We start from the raw sequence: 25,307 nt of genomic DNA on the forward strand, positions 1-25,307 counted from the left end.
TTATAGCGCCACCATGAGGCCGAGTGATGTAATTATTTTTCGATTCATTCTTAAAATCATTATGAATCTCCTCTCCGAGGTTTGAAACTGTAGCTCCTATGGTTTACGAGAGAAAAATACTTGAAAGTGATTTCTTGCATTGTCCCATTATAAGTCAATGGGGACAATTAAGCGTCGTTTTTTGCCGATTACGTCGGCATGGTAAGGCGGATCGGAACGAAAGGTAATAGAACACCATTCCCGGCCGAGCCGCACATTTTGATGTATATGTTGCGCGAGTGGCGTAAATGGTGCGGCACTAGTTACGCGCCGAAGTTTAGGAAGTTCAGGCTACATACACGGATGGACGGACGGACGGACGGACGGAGACCCACTAACACGGCCACGTATAGGAGCGTTGTGACCACCGCTCAAAAATATCTGTGACAGATATATATTTTTAATCCGTATCTTACCATCCACTTGAATGGAGAAATATATTTTTTTATCTGTTTATCTGGCCCAGTGGGAATGGGCCACCAACAAGTGCGCCCTGATATAACAACACCAACATGAAATCTTTCGTAGTATGTTCTCTCAAATGTTTAGATACTAAAGTATATTAAGTACATAAAATGTAGGAGTCTCAAAAGTAATGTTGGAGTGCCCGTTGGCAATAGAGCATCACAGTGAGGTGTTGGAAGTAAACGTCCCATTAAAGGAAAATTCCAGAATAAAACATATTAATCCTTAATCAGCCTTTTATCACGTCTGTACATACCTGGTATGATGGATTTTTATCATAGTCCTTCCAGTTTTTACTTCTCCTGGACTCCTCAGATCTCTCTCCCACAGCCAAAACGGCGGTCAATTGTGGTTCTCCCAAAGCGCTAATTTTCACCGCTGCAAAGTTACTTTTTTCTTCATAAATCTGCTATTTATAGTTCATTGAGAGCCAGTAATCCACTGTTTTATCGCGGGTTGAGGGAAATGGCCGTTGTTGACATGATCCCAATAGTACTCACAGAAGAAGAATGAAGTCTTGCGTCTCGCGTGATTACCGCGTTTCCTTTAGCTTTTTCTTTAGCGCAAAAGAAAGCTTTCTCCTGGAGTTATTACAGCCAGTATGTACACAACAAGGCATCGTGGTATATATATAAAAAATAAGAAAGCAGAAGAATATATCTAGTTAGTCTATTGATCGCTAGAATCTAGTAATATGACTGAGAAGGATTCATAACAAAGCATTTTAACGGACTTCCTGTAGTCATAAGGTAATTCTATTACCTTTATTTATTTTATTTTTTCCTCAATACATTTCTTCGATTTTATTTATTATTTATTTATGGAATTACTTATAAAATAACTTTGACGTGTATTATTATTTGTAAACAATGTAGGCTACAATATAATCACAAAATAATCGTATTTTCCTCAAGACATTCTGCAATGCCTCACCAAATAAACTTTAGGTAAAAATTACTTCATGACCACAGAAACGTGTCTTTCATGAGGTACTTTTTACCTAACGTTTATTTGGTGAGGCATTGCAGAATGTCTTGAGGAAAATACGATTATTTTGTGATTATATTGTAGCCTACATTGTTTACAAATAATAATACACGTCAAAGTTATTTTATAAGTAATTCCATAAATAAATAATAAATAAAATCGAAGAAATGTATTGAGGAAAAAATAAAATAAATAAAGGTAATAGAATTACCTTATGACTACAGGAAGTCCGTTAAAATGCTTTGTTATGAATCCTTCTCAGTCATATTACTAGATTCTAGCGATCAATAGACTAACTAGATTATATTCTTCTGCTTTCTTATTTTTTATATATATACCACGATGCCTTGTTGTGTACATACTGGCTGTAATAACTCCAGGAGAAAGCTTTCTTTTGCGCTAAAGAAAAAGCTAAAGGAAACACGGTAATCACGCGAGACGCGAGACTTCATTCTTCTTCTGTGAGTACTATTGGGATCATGTCAACAACGGCCATTTCCCTCAACCCGTGATAAAACAGTGGATTACTGGCTCTCAATGAACTATAAATAGCAGATTTATGAAGAAAAAAGTAACTTTGCAGCGGTGAAAATTAGCGCTTTGGGAGAACCACAATTGACCACCGTTTTGGCTGTGGGAGAGAGATCTGAGGAGTCCAGGAGAAGTAAAAACTGGAAGGACTATGATAAAAATCCATCATACCAGGTATGTACAGACGTGATAAAAGGCTGATTAAGGATTAATATGTTTTATTCTGGAATTTTCCTAGGGTTTTTCATTATCAGCCACAAAGTCGTAGCAATTCAATGTACACTTACCACTAGGCTGGTGGTTGTAAACTGATTCTATATGCTCCGGTAGAACCCCCGAGTATGTATGCAATCACTCTAGTTTTAGTAAAAACACATTTTAATCAAGATCACACGGAGAAGAACTGCATTTACCCATACTGCTAAAAATGTACATCCGGTGAAATCGACGTCTGTGATTGGTCTAGCTTCTTCTTCGTTCATGTGTCTTGCGGTTAACGCGGAAGTAGCTTGCTGCCCCCTGTCTTCCCGGCGGATTATTGCACTTCAGGAGAAATCCGTGAACGAGAATATCATGCACTATGTTAAAGATGACGATAAGAGCGTCCACAGAGATGAAAATCACTACATGTCATGCCATATGCTGGCCCGGATAACTAAACTGAGCGTGATTTAAGGGATATATTTCAGGAAACAAGTGTCATTCGCAATGCATTCTGGGAGTGTAGTTTCCGCAATTTTAAAAATAATGAGTTTCTATATGTGTATTTTCAGGGCTCCTATACAGTGTGTTTGTTAGCTGTATGTTCATGTGTGTGTGTGTGTCTCCGTGTGTGTATTTTCAGGGCTCCTATACAGTGTGTTTGTTAGCTGTATGTTCAGCCTGTACAGCCTGATGCCGGTGGTGATCAGAAGAACCAGCGCCGCCTCCGCCAACCTGTCCCTACTCACCGCTGACCTCTACAGTCTGTTCTGTGCACTGCTGCTCTTCCACTACAAGGTAGGAGGGAGCAGTGGTGTAAAGTAACTAAGCACTTTTACTTAAACTAGGAGGAAGATTTCGGTTTCCGTATCCGGTCGGGGGCGGGACCCCCGAACAGATACGTGTTAGCTTCCATGTAAACAGTAGTAGAGGTAGCTCAGCGATGGAAGCGTATTTTTTCGATGATATTTTTTTATTTGTGGGTGTACACATGCCTGGTACATGATCCGTGCACAGATGGTGCGCGATGTGCACGCACGCACCCACATTAAAAGGTAAGGACGACGCAGCCTTCAGTCGAATATCCCTTTAAGCTGTAAGCAGGGATATATGGGTATCCCTTTTATGCCCATATATGAAAATCCCTGATGTCATCGATTTACATCACTGGCCAGATGGCAAAGGCATGGCCCATATCTGTGTGGCTGGTTCAGATAGGGATCTCCATGTATGGGCATACAATAAATATATTATTATTAATAAAGGATCAAATAAAATAAAAAGTCCATATATGGTCATTCCCAGAAACAAAATCCCTTTTATGCCCATATATGGAGATTTCTGATGTCATCAATTCCAGACCCTAACTGGCCCAAGAGCCTGCTTTACGGGAATAAAATGTCCAATATACAGTATGGGCATTCCCGGATGATACCCCCTTATGCCCATATATCATCAAACCCAGGCCCTGCTTGGCTTTACTAATAATTAACATATGTTTTATGCCCATATATGGAGATCCCTGTTCCAATGTCATCAATATTAAGGACATATTTGGGAATGTCCATATTTGGTAATGCCCATATATGGACATGTTTTAACATAACATTGTTGACTATCATGCAGGAGGTCTCCATATATGGGTAACTGGCAACTGCCAAGAATTGGCGCGACTTTGAGGTCGCTTGTCACCCTGAGGCGATTATACTCTAGGCTAAATGAATTCAGTGAACAAACTGTGCCAAAGAAAGATAAGCTACACTCTTCCACACAGAGCTCTGCCGCGAGCTGTGCCCCTTCAGAGAAGCAGAACTTGTCGCAAGCTTTTGCCTTTCCAGTAGCCACTCATTCGTCAACATCATCAACTTTTTCCACTGCTGTGTAATATGTTGGTATGCTCTGAATGAAGAAACAAACAACAAAAATAACGTATGTCAAAAACATGACATTGCTGGCATTTATTTTTTATTCATGGCTTCCAGTTCCCACCTGAGGTCGTGTGGGAGTTCAGACTGCTCCAGACCGTTCCGAATAACTGCCAGCTTACATAATGTCTTCAGACTAGGACTCAAGTCTAGGATAAACAGCTCATCTGAACTGATTCCTCCAAAGAGGATGACACGATCTCCCATCATGCAACAGCCTCGATCTTCCATCCTTAACGGGCCGTTCCCCTTGGGCTTCACCTCCTTCCAGGAGAAGGTCTCTGGACTGAATTTCCACAGATCATTGAGAAAGTTAGAGTTCTCACCACCAAATATGTACACCTCTCCATTGTAGGTAAAGGCTGAATGGCTCCTATGTCCTTCTGGGAGAAGAAGAGTAGAAGGTTTATGGTTCATCCAGCAGTTGGTCTCTGTGTCAAACACTCTGATATTGTTGTAGTAGCCGTTCCACCACCCCGGTTCCCCACAGCCCCCAAATACAAACATCTTTGTCCCGATGATGGTGGCAGAGTGCCCTGATGAAGCAGGTGGAGGAGTTCCTCTGGTGTTAATTAAAGACCAGACCATTGTGGTGGTGTCCAACTTGTACATGTCATTAGTGTCTCCAGTATACATGCTCCATCCTCCATGGATAAACATGACCTTCCCCAACACACAGGCAGTGTGGCCGTACCTCCCCTCTGGATGAGTCCCAGAAACCTTGGGTTTGAACCATCTGTGGGCTTCGACATCAAATGCATAAAGAACATTGTCGCAAAGCTCATGATCCATATTCACTCCTCCCCAGATGTAGACGGTATCTTCTGCCAACACAGCAGTGTGGTCCCGGCGCCTGCAGGGAACTTCAAGGTGACGTTCTCCTCTCTTCCTCTTCGTTGCCACTGGGGGCAGCGTCCTCCATCTCAGAGACACTGTGTTGAAGACGTACACATTCAGGTGATCCTTTAGAGGTTCACTAGAGTCTCCTCCAAAAAAGTACACCTTGTGGCCCACGCTCACTGCAGATCCATCATCTGGTGCTTCTCTCAGATTCACCGTCCAGTGCATGGTTGGACGGACCAGCAACACAGAACAACAACTGATCTGAAGAGACGTTTGGGTTGTGTTTTCCTTCGATGTCTTGAAGAACGTCTGTGGTTGAGCTGCTTCCAGCTCGCTGCTCCCAAGTTGTCCAGGTCTGACTCCGCCTGGCCTTCTTATACTGTGTCACTCCCGCTGATGTCACTGTGAAGTCAGCCATGACCATATATAGACTCTCCACCGCAGCCAGGCCCCCAAATATGACATGATGTCCGACTCAAACAAGTCAAGTCCATTTCACAGATGGAGCTCTATGTCGATCCCTGCCCTGGACGACTCGGGAGAACTATGAAGAGGGCCGACTATAACAGAAATCCACCAAACCAGGTAGAAACAATCGTGATAAAAGGCAAAATAAGAGGGGGAGTGGGGGGAGGATATGGTATTAGCGTGGAATTGCCCTTTAAGTTCACACCGTTAAACGAAGTTTACGAAAGCAGTAGGCTGACGAGTGTCACCAGTGTGAATTAACGTGAGAACGAGTCTGGATGCATATCATTGGTCCGTTGTGTGACCTGGATGCATATCATTGGTCCATTGTGTGACCTGGATGCATACCATTGGTGTGCTCAACCCTGTAGTGTTAGGTGTTAGGCGACGTACGCGTGACATCATTACAATTGTTTAAATCATGTCCCAACAAAGATAGAATCACCAAAGCAACACTGGTCCTTGACAGTACTTTACAGGTACTGATGTCTTTGATGGTTCACTCGCTATTGAAGGCACTCTGTAGCTGAAAGACTTCAGGCTTACTTTTGTAAAATAATAATCGTTTATTGTATGACCTTTTTTTTATTTTTCTCTTTGAGCTTCAATAAAAATAAAATCAAGATAGGGTAAGTTTCTGTTTTCATGTAGGTGACAGGCGGGGGGCCTTCCTCCAATCATGATCAAGTGGGGACGGGCCCTGGCACGCGTAAGGCCCGCCCCCAATTGTCCCTCATTGGAGGAAGGCAAAACTGAAACTGTTAAGGCTGAAGTCCAGATATGGACCAAACATTCTATAGTAACTAGTACTATCATAACATAACACTCTATAGTAACTATCGAACCATTTTGTTATTATTTGAATGAAATGAAATCACCTTTAAGACTTTAAAGATATTGTTTGTTTGTTTTTTGTATTTTTTTTTTTGCCTTTTATTAGTGGGGTTGCCTGGAGGGCAACGCACTATTGTTCTAGTGCGGCCATATTTTTGTAGTGGATCAACTTTTAACCAATCAGGAAGCATCATTCCTGGCTAGAGACATGCAGCAAAGACGGGACTCGAACCTGCGGTGCGCTGTTAGGGTTCACATGAGCCTATGACCACTAGGCCAGCTGCAAGACTTTAGCCTCACTTTTGCAAAAACAACACTGGTTTATGTTTGTCTCTCTTGTGTGTTCTTTTGGGTATTTTTTTTTACCTTTTTATTTATATTTTTTCTGTTCACATTTTTGAGCTTCAATGAATTCAGGTTTTCCTCTGTGTCTGAGCTTCACTCTCTACTTCCCCCTACAGGACACACTGAGTGGTTGTAGGACGAGGGCGGAGACTATCAGAGGAGGTAGAATAGGGCTGAAATGTTGACCAACTATGGAGATCAGCGCAGGTTTTCTTTGTGTTCGGACGGGAGATCCCGTACACAAACAGAGCTTCCTGGTGGAGATATGAGCTCCACTGAGCTTAATATTAACTTATGTTATTCTTTATTCATGGCTTCCAGTTCCCACCTGAGGTCATGTGGGAGTTCACAAGAGAGAGAGAGGAGAACGTTTCGACCCGGGTGGGTCTTCCTCAGCGTGTATCTGAGGTTAACTAGTGTCAGTGTCACTTATAAAGGGGACCTGGGTGCATCACACAAAACGGTCCGAGCGACATACAACATCCGTTTAAATCACTTCTTTTTTACATTTTTACATTTTTACATTTTTCAAAATCCAAGAACAAAAATAAAAAACAAATATAGCTGCAAGCAGCGATAAAGTGGCCAAGGCATAAAAAGCAGGAAAGCAAAAAGGCATCAAGGGAAAGCAAAGAAGACATCAAAGAAAAACTAGAAGCAGTGTTCTTCCGAACAGGACTCCGGCAGGTCAGGTAGGTTTTTTTTTGGCCTAGTGGTGACTCTATAATAGGCCAAAGTGAAAAGGGTGCCACGTGTTCTTGGGCCTTTCACGGCAATCGGACGCTGCATGCGGGATTTGAAGCATTTTGTTCCAAAAATGTGTTTTGCAAAAATGTACCCGCTGGTGCGCTATAACAGGCCAATGTGAGAAGGGTGGCATCTGTTCCTTGGCCTAGTGGGAATGTGTGTGCAAAATCTCACACACATAGCAGGCTGCGTTTGAGACATTTTGTTCAAAAAGGAGCAATCCTGCAAACCTTGGAATTCAATGTTAGCCAATTAGATAGAATATGATATCTGACAAATCTGTCATGATTACATCACTGTAGAGATACTGTGTACTGATTTTGTGATTTTCGGATAAAATCTGAAGGAGTAATATCGAAGAATGTGTTTTACATACTGTAAGTCGGCCTTCTGGTGGCGCTATAAATGGCAGATGTGAAAAATGCAGGGCACAGGTTTTTCCTTGGCCTCTGGGAAGTGTGCATACAAAGTTTTACACTAATCGGTGGTTATAGGTAAAAGCACAAATTGGCCTCTACACAACATGTATGCAAAAGACTGTAGGCCTATATGCAACAGACATAAAAATACTGTGATACTATGCACCTGGACAGTTTGATGATGTACATAGTAAGCCTTGCTGAGCTATGAAGACCATATGAATCGGCCAGGCTATGAATCTCATAGGGCAGGAGCCTTACAAGCCCACAAACTGTAAAGTCTACAAAATGTCATGGTATTATGCTTATATAAACCCCAGGCAGGATTCAATCCAACAATCTTCTGCATGAAAGGCAAATGCCCTGACCACTACACTAGGCAGCCACAGGGTCTAGGCCATCGCGTGTTTGTCGAGGTCGCGGCGACAGAAAATGATACGCTCCGCCAATCATAGTAAACCACACACACCGGACATTAAGATCGAGTCCAGACGGAGCCTTTATACCATAACGTAACCATAACACATTAACATGAACGTGACATATAGTAATACTGCCCTGTCCCTGTGATTCTTATATGCAAACTGCTATTAAAGTATTCAATCAAAAGAACGAGAGATGTATCTGGGTGACTTACAGTGCGTGCGCCACGGTGCGTGCATGAACGTTTCTTTCTGACAACCACCTAAATATTGTCCGGTTACCGTGTTAGCAGACGCAATTTATATCCGACATCAATTGATTAGACGTTTTCCTGGCCGGGACCCAAACTAGTGAAAACAGCAGATCTACAAGCTCACAACGTGTCTCGACTTGCTGTGAGCTGCTTGTAGATTGGCTATTTTCACTAGGCCTAGCCTACTTCTTATTATTCTTTTTATATGTAATTTCTATGTGTTTGCTTGTTTGAAAAACATATGAATAGGCACATAATCATATAGGCTATAGGATATGCGGTGACCATATAGCCTTTTTATAGTCTTGAAATAAAATATATTTTGACAGACAACACTATAGCCTGCATGTAGGCCTACTGACCACTGTTATTGCAATCGGGGTTATATTTCTTGCAAAAGTTTATAAAGAGCGCCACAGCCACACTACACAGGCGTGATGTTTAATTGATAGCATAGGCCTAAATAGAAAGGGACTAATTAAGGGAGATAGGTCCCGTCCTATACTAACACATGTCATACAAGAAAATAAATAGAGAGTTCACAGAATAAATACAAATTTGACTAAGAGTAGCCTAATTGTTTGAGAAATGACCATAGGGTCTGGGAATTGAAGCAGCTCGGGCGATCAACATTAACCTCCAACCCACCTTTACTCTAGTTTTTTTATTGTCTTGGTAGGCTGTCAGCCTATATTTTTCTTTATAGACTATAGACCTACTGTTACATTTCATAATGAAATGTTTGGCTATTTATAGGATATGGTTAAACCATGCGTGATCATTTGCATTTGTTGCGTTGCCTAATAGCCTAATAAAAACACTATTTCTGTTAAAAGCCGTTGTCATTGATTGTTCTTTAGATTCAGGAAACATCTATGAAGTGTCTTACTAGCTCAGAAATAAATCAAATAGTCTATGAAGTGTTTTGTAGCCTTATTCTATAGGTATTATTAACCGCAATCTACTTGCGTTCTGGAGTCACCGAAATGTCGGGTTGATGCGCTGCCGTCTCCAAATCTCTCCATGACCATGTGTCCAAAATAACAGATGTATAAGCTGTCGACACGCCATGACGCAATGCGTTGATATCTTGTAACTCTGTTTTTTTGTGTGTGGCGCGCCGCGCATTACGCATCACCGTCTATTCAATCATGCCTTGGTCAAGTAAGTTGGTCATTATGAAGCGATTCAAACAAAACAAAAAAAATCTCCTCATTCCTTTGAAAGCAGAGCATGACCAATGACTGTATTGTGTCCCTATTCAATCTGTAAATATTGAAACGTTGGCAATTGAAAATAGCCATCTACCAGCTCTCCATGCAGTGTTGCGCTCCAAATGGATATTCCCCGACATTGATTCTCAAAGCTCTGAGCTTTGCTTGCCTTTATATAAAACCATAATTGATATGATATAAATTATAACTATCATCTACAATTACTTGTTATAGAAAACGTTTGTAATCAGGTCTTTATTTGCTGTGCAATGAATTAATCAAACTGAAAGAATGAATCAATCAATCAATGGCAATGCTTCGCTAATCATTTCTTTGAATAGAATTGACACAAGGAGGAACTGACACTATCACTTCTGCTAATTACAGTATGTAGGTATTCTAGGTAGGCTATTATTATTAACTGAATGAGTGGTTGGTTTGATTTATTTGTAATGAAATTGAAGGCAAAAACAAGCATTAATTAATGAATTAATCATTTAATCGTGCACCAGCCCAAATCGCGCAATAAAGGAAACCCGGCATGTGGAGTTATTAATCTATAAATAAAGTGTTTGTGCTTCTTCTCAAACAGACTACACAAATAATAACTGGAGCATTTATAAGCAGCAGGAATGATTAATTCCAGGGTGATGTTTCAACCAGACAGTGTTTCAGATGCAATACGCGACATGCAGCAGCAGCAGCAGTCCATAATCAAAGCGATCGGCTGTAAGCCTGTAACATTAATGATCAGTCAATCAAATTGAATATTAAAATGATTCCCACGCAGTCTGTGTAGTTTGGCAGGTCCGGTGCATCACATACTGTAGCAGGCCATGACAACAAATGAGAATTGGCTTGTAAATAACATTTCCTCGTTGCAATGAACAGCCAAATGATTTCTAAATAGGGTCACGTTAAAAACCACAGTAACTAGACCATAGAATGACAAAAGAACAAGCTGACAAAGGGTAAAAATCTATCAAAATCAAACGTTATCTTGTATTTATTCCTTGGCTGGCTTCTGCGTCCAGGAACGCGGAAGAATGGCTGTCTGAGTGAGTGTCAGTTGATTCTGGAGGTGGGGGGAGCTTGACCGCGGGGAATCCTGCGTGGGGACGATTTCATTGGTCGGGATGGAGAGAAGCCAGGATTGCGCTGCAGCGATTGGCCGTTTTGGCAGAGGCGCGAGAGATTTGACTGGGCCGTTTTCTAGCGCAGCGCCGGGAAACGGGGACCGCGATTGGCCCGCCAACCTCGACAGAGAAGTCACGTTAACCATGTTTGTTTAAAAAAAAGAAAGTTCTATGTAGGCTGAGTGCCTTGATTTTATTGATTTCTTTTTTATATTTTGGAGGCTTGGGGTGAAATCAATGTAATCTGAGTATTTCTGAAATTTTCGAGTGATCATATTTTCTTTTACTCAGAACAGAAAAAAAAAACAGCCGGTAGAGAAGGGCTCATTTTAAACATGAACGTGATCTGGAGTTAGATCAGACGTGTCAACATTAAAGAGTTTGACATATGCACATGCCATGGGCATCCAGGATGTTAACATCAACTTAACATCCTGGATGCCCATGGCATGTGCATATGTCAAACTCTATATGGATGCCAACCATCCATATACCAGGCACAGGCACTGACCACTACACTACGGCAGTCACACATAATGGACCTGTCATTTTTTTATTTAAAGAAAAGAAAAAAGAAAAAGTTTCATGTAAAACTACAGTAGTTGTGGGGCTCATTTTAAACATGAACGTGATCTGGAGTTAGATCAGACGTGTCAACATTAAAGAGTTTGACATATGCACATGCCATGGGCATCCAGGATGTTAACATCAAATCAGCCCGATGTGGGAATTGAACTGACAACCATCCGTATACCAGGCACAGGCACTGACCACTACACTACGGCAGTCACACATAATGGACCTGTCATTTAAAAAAAAAAAGAAAAGAAAAAAGAAAAAGTTTCATGTAAATCTACAGTAGTTGTGGGGCTCATTTTAAACATGAACGTGATCTGGAGTTAGATCAGACGTGTCAACATTAAAGAGTTTGACATATGCACATGCCATGGGCATCCAGGATGTTAACATCAACTCAACCCGATGTGGGGTTTGAACTGACAACCATCCGTATCGCAGGCACAGGCACTGACCACTACACTACAGCAGTCACACATGATGGACCTGTCATTTAAAAAAAAAAAGAAAAGAAAAAAGAAAAAGTTTCATGTAATGTACTTGACGCCTTCTTTCAAAATGATATAGCGCCCCCCTTTGGCCAATTGGGGTAAGATTGGTTTCAGTGATATTTGGACTAACCCTCTAGAGTAGTTCATCATGAAAATGATACTTTGCATGTATGTTTTAGAGGCAGAAGAATAATTTGCATAAAACTTGCAATATTGATTGAATTATTAAAAAAAGCATGTTTCAATTTTTAAAAAATCCGATCTGACAGATCTTTAGATATTGGTCCAAAGTTAATGTAAAAAAAGTTCCATGCACGTTATGCGAAAATTCCGGAATAAAAGCGGGTTTAAACGTTTTACAAACTGCTCAAAATTGTGGAAAATCAAAGGGCGGAGCTTACTTAACAAAGACACAGATGTCTTCTGCTTCAGTCAAGGCACGCGTGTAAGCAAGTTGCATGTCTTCAAACGAAACGAGGCATGACTTATGCCCCTTTAAAGTTTGAGTTTTCAAACGCTTCGTATAGCGCCCCCCTTTGGCCAATTGGAGTAAGATTGCTTTCAGTGATATTTGGACTTACCATCTACATATTTGCCAAATGCCATGAACGTGTCACTTTGCATGTATGATTTAGAGGCAGAAGAATAATTTGCATAAAACTGCAACATTGAGTGAATTATTAAAAAATAATGTTTCGCTTTAAAGAAAATCCGGCCGCTGTGCGATGACCGTGTTGGTCCAAAGTTCATGTAAAAAAAGTTTTGCGCACGTTATGCGAAAATCCCAGGAGGAGATAGATTTTGACTGTTTTTCATATAATTCAAAATTGTGGGAGAAGTAAAGGTCAGAGGTCAAAAGTCAGAGCGTAAAAGTTGTTCGGCATGAGGAGACGCATAAGTGTATACAGGTTTCATTGCTGTACCTGAAACAGGGCATGAGCTACACCAGTTCAAAGTTGGCATTTTTCAAAGGCTTCCTACAGCGCCACCCTTTGGCCGATTGTTACGGGCTTCGCGTTTTAGCCGTTTGGCATAGTCCTCTGCCATACTGCCGAGTTTCGTAAAAAGCGACTGCACGGTCTAGCCGCTAGAGAAAAAGTGGCGGAATAATAGTGCTGAAGTCCAATATCAATAAGTGGCCTTCGGGCACTTCGTGCCTTGGCCACTAATAATAATAAAACCAGTATCAAATACATTTTTCAACAGTTTAGACAAGTTACTGTTAAAGAAAATCATAGTCTGTGCAGGTCCCAGACCCCAATATAACAGACAGACTCAGACTTTTCTAAAGTAGTACAACAATAGAGTGTTTAACAACAACTAGTATCAACACCATAGTGTTGTAGAAGCAACAAATAACTCCATTACACAGAGAAGCTCTGTTTTCTTGTTGTGTAAACCACAGAACAATAGTAATAGTAAATAGTAAATATTAAATAGTAAATAGACAACATAGTAAATAGTAAATAGTAAATAAGATTATAGGAAACATCCCAGTAGTAACTCTTCATTTAACCCTTTTGGGTGTTCCGTTTGTAGGTTATGAATCCACCAGGCTTCTCTTTGTAAGAGTAGTTTTTCTCGATCACCTCCTCTTTTAAGGGGTTTTACAAGCTCAATACCCTGGAACCTAAGATCGCAAATTTTATGCCCCACTGCATTAAAATGTCTCGCCACCGGCGATTTCTCATCTTTGTTTCTAATATTACTTTTGTGTTCAGAGATTCGGATTTTAAGTTCTCTCTTTGTTTTTCCCACATAACACAAGCCACACGGGCATTTCAGCATGTATACCACACATTTAGTTTTACAGGTAATAATACTTTTGATGTCATATTTCTTTCCAGAATGTGGGTGTAATATGTGATCACTTTTGATCATTGCGTTACAGTGCACACAATTGTGGCATGGGAAATTTCCCGTAGTTAAATCTGACATAAAATGTTTTGGGGGGACATAAACGTCTGCTCTAACAAGGGTGTCCCTGACATTTTTAGCACGTTTGTGTGCAAAAATGGGGGGCTCCTTGAACACATGCCCGACAGTCGGGTCACTAGAAAGGACATGCCAGTGTTTCTTCACAGCATTCTTAATGTGGACACATAAAGGGGAAAAGGTTGTGGATAAAACCATCTTAGACCCACCTTTTTTGGCTGGCTTTGGGGCCAGCAAGTTGGCTCTATCTTTAACTCTAGCCTTTTCTACGTTCATGTTTAGAAGTTCGTCACTGTACCCTTTGGTTTTAAACCGTTCACATAGATCACTTGCTTGCCTTTCAAAGGCTTGGTCTGAGCTACAGATCCTTTTAGTTCTCAGTAACTGGCTATAAGGTAGACTTCGCTTTAACCCCGAAGGGTGATAACTTGAAAAATGTAAGTAATTATTTCTGTCAGTCTGCTTTCTGTAGACTGAAGTGCTCAACTCATGTTCGTCTCTGTGTACCAAGACATCCAGGAAAGCTACCGACTCTCTGCTGTATTCTAGAGTAAATGCTATGGACTCCATTCTGGAGTTGATATATACTTTGAACTCCTCCAACTGTTGAACTGACCCAGAGAAAATGAAAAACACATCATCAATATATCTGTACCAACATTTCAGCCAGGAAAGGAACGGGTTGTTATTATAAACAAAATCTTGTTCAAATTTACCCATAAATAAGTTAGCGTAGTTAGGAGAACATGGGCTGCCCATGCTAACACCTTGTCTCTGTAGATAATATGAGTTTTCAAATTTAAAATAATTCTTGTTCAACACCAGTTGGGTCAGTTCCACTAAAAAGTCAGTAGGGGGAGTTTGGGTCTCTCTCAGGCTCAAAAAATAAGTCAGGGCTTCAAGGCCTTCTCTATGAGGCACGTTTGTATAAAGGCTTGTCACGTCCATAGTACAGAGAAAATCTAGTTTGTCGGTAGTGTCTTTCACAAAAGAAGGAAGCTTGAATACCATATTCTTTATATGTAAATCGATAAATTTAGACAAAGGTTCAGTCAATGATTGGGTCCCAGCTACTATGGGTCGCCCAGGAATGGGTTCCACAAGGGTTTTATGTATTTTAGGAAGAGTATAAAAAATTGGTCGCACAGGATGTTTCTGAAACATAAAGTCATATTCATTTTTAGAAATTAATTTAGCCTCCAAAGCTGTCGTTAGAAAAGACTGTATTTCTTGAGAAAACTTAGCTGTAGGATCTGAGCTCAAAGGAGAATAAAATACATCGTTACTCAGTTGTCTCATAATTTCAGTCCTATAAGAGGTTTTATTCATTAACACAACAGCTCCCCCTTTGTCTGCATTCCGTATAACAATTGTTTCATCTTTAGCCAAAGCATCCAAAGCTTGTTTTTCTTGAACAGTTACATTAGTGGACATTATCCAGTTTGTTAGAATTTAACACAGTAAAAGCATCCTGTTCAACAAGTCTGCAGTACGTAGATACAGAGTGATTAAACGTCGGAGGAATAAAAGTACTCTTAGGTTTCAATTCTCTCACCATACTTTCCGAGCCCACCGACTCTTGTCCTTGAGTAGCTTGTAGTCCCTGGTCAGTACGTGGAGCCTCTTTCGCAAAAAAGGCTCTCAGCTTTACGGTTCTGAAGAATTTAAAAAGTTCAACTCTCGTTTGAAACGAGTCTGCTTTCTTGAAAGGAACAAAAGACAGGCCTTTCGACAAAATAGCGGTTTCTTCGTCAGTCATTTGTCTATCCGACAAGTTAATTATGTCGCTCTCCCCCTGCCCCCCCTCCCCCCCCGGGATCCTCTGCCTGCGGTGTCTCTTACCCCCTCTGCGGGTTGGCCGGTGTCTCTTTCGGCTGTCCTCAGCCTGGTTTGGATCCCGCTGTGGGCGGCCCCTGGAAAAGGAGCAGGTCCGAGCCTCCTTCTGTCAGCTCCTCGTCTCTGGCTGTTGCTTGCGGCGTCGTCTGAGGACAAATCACTCGACGAGTAGTTCTCTCTCTGCTGTGTATACCGTGGCAACTTTCCCCCCGACAGCCATGGGTAGACCTTGTCGTTCTTGTAGTCGAGAGTGTCTCTGCGATATTTCGACAGCTTGACTTCCCTGAGCTCCTGCTCATAGGTCGTCATCAGCGTCGTGCATTCGTCTTCAATTTCCTTAAGTTGCTGCGGGTTCATGATACCTTTCATCTCACTTCTTAATTCAGCTAATTCGGTGCGGGACGCCTTCAGTTCATTGTTAGAGAACTCTATCAGCAGTAACATCAGGTCAAGTGAGCATTTGTTTAATACCTCGCACCACTTCTTGCAGAGTTGTTCATTCTGTCTGCCCAGCGTAGGTTCTTTGATGATCCGAAGTCCTCTCGGGATGCGCTTGTTTCTCCAATACTGTGACAACGTCGAGCCGTGTAGGTTCATACGGGTTTCTTTTTGTAGCAGTTGTTTGAGGCGCCTAGACGCCGATGCCACAGAGTCCCCCCCGAGAAGGGCGTCGTCAGGTGGAAACAAAATGTTATCCGAGTCTGAGTCGGAATATGCGAAGGTGGAAGCCCTCGCTTCAGTGAGTCTATCGATTTCTTGGTAAGCCATACTGCTAGCTGCTGGGGGAGGTGCGTCACTCCGTAGTCAGGACACTTCACAAGAGAGAGAGAGGAGCACTCGTCAAACAGTTGTTCCATCAAATAATTGTCTTGGGTGCACGGCTCATGGTACGAATGAACTTAGAAAGGAAATGCCAGCACTCACTTTAGAATGAAATCTTTCTTTTTTATTTTCAAGATGCCCCAGCAGCAGCGACAAACGAACGTTTCGACCCGGGTGGGTCTTCCTCAGCGTGTATCTGAGGTTAACTAGTGTCAGTGTCACTTATAAAGGGGACCTGGGTGCATCACACAAAACGGTCCGAGCGACATACAACATCCGTTTAAATCACTTCTTTTTTACATTTTTACATTTTTACATTTTTCAAAATCCAAGAACAAAAATAAAAAACAATAATAATAAAACCAGTATCAAATACATTTTTCAACAGTTTAGACAAGTTACTGTTAAAGAAAATCATAGTCTGTGCAGGTCCCAGACCCCAATATAACAGACAGACTCAGACTTTTCTAAAGTAGTATAACAATAGAGTGTTTAACAACAACTAGTATCAACACCATAGTGTTGTAGAAGCAACAAATAACTCCAATACACAGAGAAGCTCTGTTTTCTTGTTGTGTAAACCACAGAACAATAGTAATAGTAAATAGTAAATATTAAATAGTAAATAGACAACATAGTAAATAGTAAATAGTAAATAAGATTATAGGAAACATCCCAGTAGTAACTCTTCATTTAACCCTTTTGGGTGTTCCGTTTGTAGGTTATGAATCCACCAGGCTTCTCTTTGTAAGAGTAGTTTTTCTCGATCACCTCCTCTTTTAAGGGGTTTTACAAGCTCAATACCCTGGAACCTAAGATCGCAAATTTTATGCCCCACTGCATTAAAATGTCTCGCCACCGGCGATTTCTCATCTTTGTTTCTAATATTACTTTTGTGTTCAGAGATTCGGATTTTAAGTTCTCTCTTTGTTTTTCCCACATAACACAAGCCACACGGGCATTTCAGCATGTATACCACACATTTAGTTTTACAGGTAATAATACTTTTGATGTCATATTTCTTTCCAGAATGTGGGTGTAATATGTGATCACTTTTGATCATTGCGTTACAGTGCACACAATTGTGGCATGGGAAATTTCCCGTAGTTAAATCTGACATAAAATGTTTTGGGGGGACATAAACGTCTGCTCTAACAAGGGTGTCCCTGACATTTTTAGCACGTTTGTGTGCAAAAATGGGGGGCTCCTTGAACACATGCCCGACAGTCGGGTCACTAGAAAGGACATGCCAGTGTTTCTTCACAGCATTCTTAATGTGGACACATAAAGGGGAAAAGGTTGTGGATAAAACCATCTTAGACCCACCTTTTTTGGCTGGCTTTGGGGCCAGCAAGTTGGCTCTATCTTTAACTCTAGCCTTTTCTACGTTCATGTTTAGAAGTTCGTCACTGTACCCTTTGGTTTTAAACCGTTCACATAGATCACTTGCTTGCCTTTCAAAGGCTTGGTCTGAGCTACAGATCCTTTTAGTTCTCAGTAACTGGCTATAAGGTAGACTTCGCTTTAACCCCGAAGGGTGATAACTTGAAAAATGTAAGTAATTATTTCTGTCAGTCTGCTTTCTGTAGACTGAAGTGCTCAACTCATGTTCGTCTCTGTGTACCAAGACATCCAGGAAAGCTACCGACTCTCTGCTGTATTCTAGAGTAAATGCTATGGACTCCATTCTGGAGTTGATATATACTTTGAACTCCTCCAACTGTTGAACTGACCCAGAGAAAATGAAAAACACATCATCAATATATCTGTACCAACATTTCAGCCAGGAAAGGAACGGGTTGTTATTATAAACAAAATCTTGTTCAAATTTACCCATAAATAAGTTAGCGTAGTTAGGAGAACATGGGCTGCCCATGCTAACACCTTGTCTCTGTAGATAATATGAGTTTTCAAATTTAAAATAATTCTTGTTCAACACCAGTTGGGTCAGTTCCACTAAAAAGTCAGTAGGGGGAGTTTGGGTCTCTCTCTGGCTCAAAAAATAATAATTTACTATTTACTATTTACTATGTTGTCTATTTACTATTTAATATTTACTATTTACTATTACTATTGTTCTGTGGTTTACACAACAAGAAAACAGAGCTTCTCTGTGTATTGGAGTTATTTGTTGCTTCTACAACACTATGGTGTTGATACTAGTTGTTGTTAAACACTCTATTGTTGTACTACTTTAGAAAAGTCTGAGTCTGTCTGTTATATTGGGGTCTGGGACCTGCACAGACTATGATTTTCTTTAACAGTAACTTGTCTAAACTGTTGAAAAATGTATTTGATACTGGTTTTATTATTATTGTTTTTTATTTTTGTTCTTGGATTTTGAAAAATGTAAAAATGTAAAAATGTAAAAAAGAAGTGATTTAAACGGATGTTGTATGTCGCTCGGACCGTTTTGTGTGATGCACCCAGGTCCCCTTTATAAGTGACACTGACACTAGTTAACCTCAGATACACGCTGAGGAAGACCCACCCGGGTCGAAACGTTCGTTTGTCGCTGCTGCTGGGGCATCTTGAAAATAAAAAAGAAAGATTTCATTCTAAAGTGAGTGCTGGCATTTCCTTTCTAAGTTCATGTGGGAGTTCAGACTGCTCCAGACCGTACTGAATAACTGCCAGCTTACATAATGTCTTCAGACTAGGATTCAAGTCTAAGATAAACAGCTCATCTGATTTGCATCCTCCTAAGAGGATGACAAAATCTCCCATCATGCTACAGCAGACACCAACCATCCTTAATGGGCCGTTCCCCTTGGGCTTCACCTCCTTCCAAGATACGGTCTCTGGACTGAATTTCCACAGATCATTGAGAAAGTTAGATTTATAACCACCAAATATGTACAGCTCTCCATTGTAGGTAAAGGCTGAATGACTCTTGCGTCCTTCTGGAAGAAGCTTTGCAGAAGGTGTTTCAATCCAGCAGTTGGTCTCTGTGTCAAACACTCTGATGGTGTTGTGGAGGCGGTACCTCCCCAGCTGGAACGCTCCCCCAAATACAAACATCTTTGTCCCGATGATGGTGGCAGAGTGCCATGATGAAGCAGGTGCTGTAGTGTCTCTGGTGTTAATTAAAGACCAGACCATTGTGGTGGTGTCCAACTTGTACATGTCATTAGTGTTTCCAGTATACATGCTCCATCCTCCATGGATAAACATGACCTTCCCCAACACACAGGCAGTGTGGCCGTACCTCCCCTCTGGATGAGTCCCAGAAACCTTGGGTTTGAACCATCTGTGGGCTTCGACATCAAATGCATAAAGAACATTGTCGCAAAGCTCATGATCCATATTCACTCCTCCCCAGATGTAGACGGTATCTTCTGCCAACACAGCAGTGTGGTCCTGGCGCGTGCAGGGAACTTCAAGGTGACGTTCTCCTCTCTTCCTCTTCTTTGCCACTGGGGGCAGCATCCTCCATCTCAAAGACACTGTGTTGAAGATGTACACATTCAGGTGATCCTTTAGAAGTTCATTAGAGTAACCTCCAAATAAGTACACCTTGTGGCCCACGCTCACTGCAGATCCATCATCTGGTGCTTCGCTCAGATTCACCGTCCAGTGCATGGTTGGACGGACCAGCAACACTCTGAACAACAACTGATCTGAAGAGACGTTTGGGTTGTGTTTTCCTTCGATGTCTTGAAGAACGTCTGTGGTTGAGCTGCTTCCAGCTCGCTGCTCCCAAGTCGTCCAGGATTGTGACTCCATCTGGCCTTCTTATACTGTGTCGCTCCCGCTGATGTCACTGTGATGTCAGCCATGACCATATATAGACTTCACCGCAGCCAGGCCCCTTTGACATGATGTCCGACTCAAACAAGTCAAGTCCATTTCACAGATGGAGCTCTATGTCGGGAGAACTATGAAGAGGGCCGACTATAACAGAAATCCACCAAACCAGGTAGAAACAATCGTGATAAAAGGCAAAATAAGAGGGGGAGTGGGGGGAGGATATGGTTTAGCGTGGAATTTCCCTTTAATTTCACACCGTTAAACGAAGTTTACGAAAGCAGTAGACTGACGAGTGTCACCAGTGTGAATTAACGTAAGAACGTTGGTCCGTTGTGTGACCTGGATAAATATCATTGGTCCATTGTGTGACCTGGATGCATATCATTGGTGTGCTCAACCCTGTAGTGTTAGGTGTTAGGCGACGTGCGCGTGACGTCATTACAATTTTTTAAAAAGCGTCCCAACAAAGATAGAATCACCAAAGCAACACTGGTGCTTGACAGTACTTTACAGGTGCTGATGTCTTTGATGGTTCACTCGCTAGTGTTCCACATCAGGTTTTGAAGGCACTCTGTAGCTGAAAGACTTCAGGTTTACTTTTGTAAAAGAACAATCGTTTATTGTATGACCCTTTTTTGATTTCTCTCTTTGAGCTTCAATAAAAATAAAATCGAGATAGGGAAAGTTTCTGTTTTCGTGTAGGTGACAGGCGGGGGGCCTTCCTCCAATCATGCTCAAGTGGGGCGGGCCCTGGTATGCGTAAGGCCCGCCCCCAATCGTAGGGTGACCATACGTCCTCTTTTGCCCGGACATGTCCTCTTTTAGGGGGCTGTCCGGCCGGTCCGGGGGGGTTTTATAAATTCCTTCAAATGTCCGGGGTTTCGCGCATATCACGGTTTAAGCACGGACATTTACAATGCACGTTCAATGGTTCGTTTGGAAACACACTGTGAGAGGCGCTAACCCCGGAACGTGTATTATTCATACTACTCTCTGCCTGCGCTGCGAGCGATACCTCCCTCCCTCAGCCTGTCCCGCTTTCAGATCAGAGGCAGAGCAGAGCTCTGCAGCAGATCGCGCAGCGCAGAGCCAAACGAACTGCAAACGCTATTAATGCTCACTCCCTCAGCAACTGTGGTGAAGGAATCTTGCCTGCTACTCCCTCAATCCTGGTCTAAAAATGACGGGAGACGGCTCTACGGATGCGTATCGGCGAGGCGAAGGTGCTCGCGACGACCGCGGCTTTCAATCACTGATGAAATGCACAAACAGTGCGAGTGACCAACATTGAGAAGCAGAGCGTTCTGTCAGCAAAGCTGGTAGTCTTCTGTGTCCATTTAGGCATTTACAAATAAAAGTTCTGCTTCAAGCCCATAGCACTGCAAAGTAGCTTACAAGACAGTCTGTGCGAGGTGAGAGCTCTTCTGCTAACTAAATTGACAGAATCTTTTCTACAACCTTGTAAAGCAGAAGATACGGCGGTTTGAATAGTGGGCTACCTCTCTTTTATTTAATTACAAAGCTGAACGTTCATACAGGAGCCAAAAGGCATACTTTATCAGTGGATCTTTAGCCTATTAATAGATTTGTAAAGGGTCCAATTGGAACCCCCTCAAAATTGAATACATAATAGGCTATTAGTGGTATAGGGCATAATTGAGCGGTAAACTAGAAATAGAAAAGAAATTGGGGGAAAAACTATATATATATATTATATATATATATATATATATATATATATGCCGGGTAGAGTGTCCTCTTTTTGGATTTTCAGAATATGGTCACCCTACCCAATCGTCCCTCATTGGAGGAAAAAAAACTGAAAATGTTTTTTTTTTTTTTTTTTTGTTACAGGGGATAAGGCTGAAGTCCAGATATGGACCAAACACTCTATAGTAACTAGTATTATCATAACATAACATTAACTAGTGCTATCAGAACATAACACTCTATAGTAACTAGTACTATCATAACATAACACTCTATAGTAACTAATACTATAAGAACATAACACTCTATAGTAACTAATACTATCAGAACATAACACTCTATAGTAACTAGTGCTATCAGAACATAACACTCTATAGTAACTAGTACTATCATAACATAACACTCTATAGTAACTAGTACTATCATAACATAACACTCTATAGCAGGGGTGCCCACACTTTTTTGACTTGTGATCTACTTTTAAAATTGCCAGCTCAAGGTGATCTACCAACCAAAAAATGATTATCCAATTGTTGAAAATATGGTATGGGGCTAAATAACAACATTAAGGCATTAGAACGGTTTCAAAAATCAATTAATGCATTTATTTATCATTTCAATTTACTCCATTAGGAAAAGTGTAATTGCAAAGAAGAATGGGTTCTAAGTTACTCAGTCTAGTTAACAAATGACTTGTGGAATGTAACAGTTAACAAAGCAGTCACATGAAGGCATAATGCACCACTCAACACAGGAAGGAGCACAATTTTCATCAATGAGCCTTGAAACAACACAACAGGTAACAAAAATGCTCTCTCTTACTATCTCATCAGTAAGGCATGAAACAACACTGTTTTGGTTCACAGAATGAAGGAGAAAGAAAAGAAAAAGAAAGGAAATATTGTGCCTGGCAGTGCTGGCACAATTTTAACTGTAACACAGCTAAGTTAGAACAGTCTCTTACCATCTCATCAGTAAGGCATGAAACAACACTGTTTTGGTTCACAGAATGAAGGAGAAAGAAAAGAAAAAGAAAGGAAATATTGTGCCCGGCACAATTTTAACTGTAACACAGCTAAGTTAGAACAGTCTCTTACCATCTCATCAGTACCATCTCATCAGTAAGGCATGAAACAAAACAGGTAACACAAATGCTCTCTCTTACTATCTCATCAGTAAGGGATTAAACAACACTGTTTTGGTTCACAGAATGAAGGAGAAAGAAAGAAAAAGAGAAGAAAAGAAAAAGAAAGGAAATATTGTGCCTGGCACAATTTTAACTGTAACACAGCTCAGTTAGAACAGTCTCTTACCATCTCATCAGTAAGGCATGAAACAACACCAAATAACACTGTTTGGGTTCATAGGATGAAAAAATAAAATACAAAATAAACAGAAAGGTGAAGTTGTGCCTTGCACATTTCTTAACTGTAAAACAGCTCAGTTGTGAGAACAGTCTCTTACTATCTCATCAGTAAGGCATGAAACAACACCAAATAACACCATTTGGGTTCACAGAAAGAAAATAAATAGTTGTGCCTTGCACAATCTTCACTGTAAAACAGCTATAGAACAGTCTCTTGCTATAAAGTGCACCATGCCACCATTACCACCAGTGACCAGTCTCTCTGTCAATATATTAGTCCAGTCCTGCCTTATAGACAAGTTCCTGTTTCCAGCATAGAAACCACTGACCGCTTGAAGCTTGAAATGTCTTCCCCCCCCCCCTCTCTTGTTGACTGTCCCTTCAATTCCCTGTGAAAAACACAAACACAAAGCAAGGCTAAGAAACCAAATAATTCGCATCTATACAAGCATCATTTCAGGGCTCAATATCACGATCAATAGCAGCGCTATCAAATCCGACCATTGCGCACGCGACACACACACACACACACACACACACACACACACACACACACACACACACACACACACACACACACAGTGTATGTGTGTCACACACACACATATCCAATCCATTGCGCACATATCCAATCCATTGCGCGCGCGGCGCACGCACACACGCGCTGCACAGTGCATGCAGACAGTAAAACAGATACATTACAAGCCACAATGCAATATTTTGAAATATATTTAGGACAGATTCCTACCTTAATCAGATGACTGCTTGCACTGAATGGAGTCCGTTAGTGCTGCGTAATCTGGACAGTCACCGCTGATAGCTATTCTCATGCAGGCCTCCAGATGCTCGTCTGTCAAGGTGGAGCGGTACTTGGACTTGATTATCTTCATGTGGGAAAACGCTGATTCACATAAATACGTTGAGCCAAAGAAAGCTGTGAGGGAGGTTGCACATGTCCTTATGTTTGGATACTTTTCCTCTGTTAGTAAGTTCCAAAAGGCTCCATCGCGCGCCCGTGATTTCAGCTGGATGTCAGCCTGCAGAGCCAGGATCTCATTCTCTAGCTCAGCTGTGTTCATGTTGAACAGTGTTCCAATTTCAGAGGCCATGGAATCAACATCAGTATCTTCTCCGAAAGGAAAGCACATGAATGTGGCGATAGGCTCCAGTGAGGCAAAATCTTGAAAGCGTTTGTTGAAGTCTGACAGCACGTGTTGTATTTGCTCTGTGTAGCGCGCACTGTCAATTTGCGCACTCGCCTTCCCTTGCCTCTCCAACTCGGATTCCACGTTTGGGAATTTCTTCAGTTTCTTGCGCTGCATTTTTGATTTAGCATTTTCTAGTTTTCGTTTGAAACTATTAACTGAGCTTATCATGTCGACCACAGTTTTGTCTTTCCCTTGCAGTTCCAAGTTCAGTTCATTCAACATGTCAGTCACATCAGTTAGGAATGCCAAATCTAGCAGCCACTGCTCGTCATCAAGTTGTTTGTATTCCGCATGTTTAGAGTCATGGAGAAACTCTTTTATCTCAGGTAGGAGCTCTCTGAATCTCTGTAGAAACTTCCCCCTACTCAGCCATCTGACATTGGTGTGTAGAAGCAGCTCAGTGTGTTCACTCTCGGCCTCTTCCAGCTGCGCACGGAACAGCCGTCTCTGGAGTGCTCGGGCCCGGATAGAGCAGGCGACTTTCATTGACACTTCCATCACCTCTTTCATATTCAACATTTTCGCGCATAGAGCTTGCTGGTGAATTATGCAGTGATAGTTAATAAAGTCTGGAAAATCGTCGTCCTGCTTGCATTTAGCGACGAATCCATTATTACGCCCATCATTGCAGGCGCACCGTCAGTGGTGATTGACACTAATTTAGATATTTGGATCTGGTTTTTGTCAATGAAGCGTTTGAAAGTCTGAAAAATGTCCTCGCCCCGAGTGTTTTCTTTCATTGGTAGCACAGCTAATAGTTGCTCTTTTGCTGTCATATCTTTG

The 25,307-nt window shown here is 41.5% G+C and overlaps 1 protein-coding gene across 1 annotated transcript in view; it reads left to right on the plus strand.

The window, feature by feature from the left end:
- slc35f1 (solute carrier family 35 member F1) overlaps positions 1-25,307 on the plus strand; it is a gene marked incomplete at both ends in the record, with an annotated part of 64,646 nt that overhangs the window by 22,501 nt on the left and 16,838 nt on the right. The window contains one exon of the mRNA XM_080744093.1: positions 2,867-3,021. Within this exon, the coding sequence (XP_080600219.1) occupies positions 2,867-3,021 (155 nt within the window). The remainder of the gene's footprint in view (positions 1-2,866; positions 3,022-25,307) is intronic.

The sequence above is a fragment of the Nannobrachium achirus genome (assembly GCF_963921795.1).
Source record: "Nannobrachium achirus genome assembly, chromosome: 16".
Lineage (NCBI taxonomy): Eukaryota > Metazoa > Chordata > Actinopteri > Myctophiformes > Myctophidae > Nannobrachium > Nannobrachium achirus.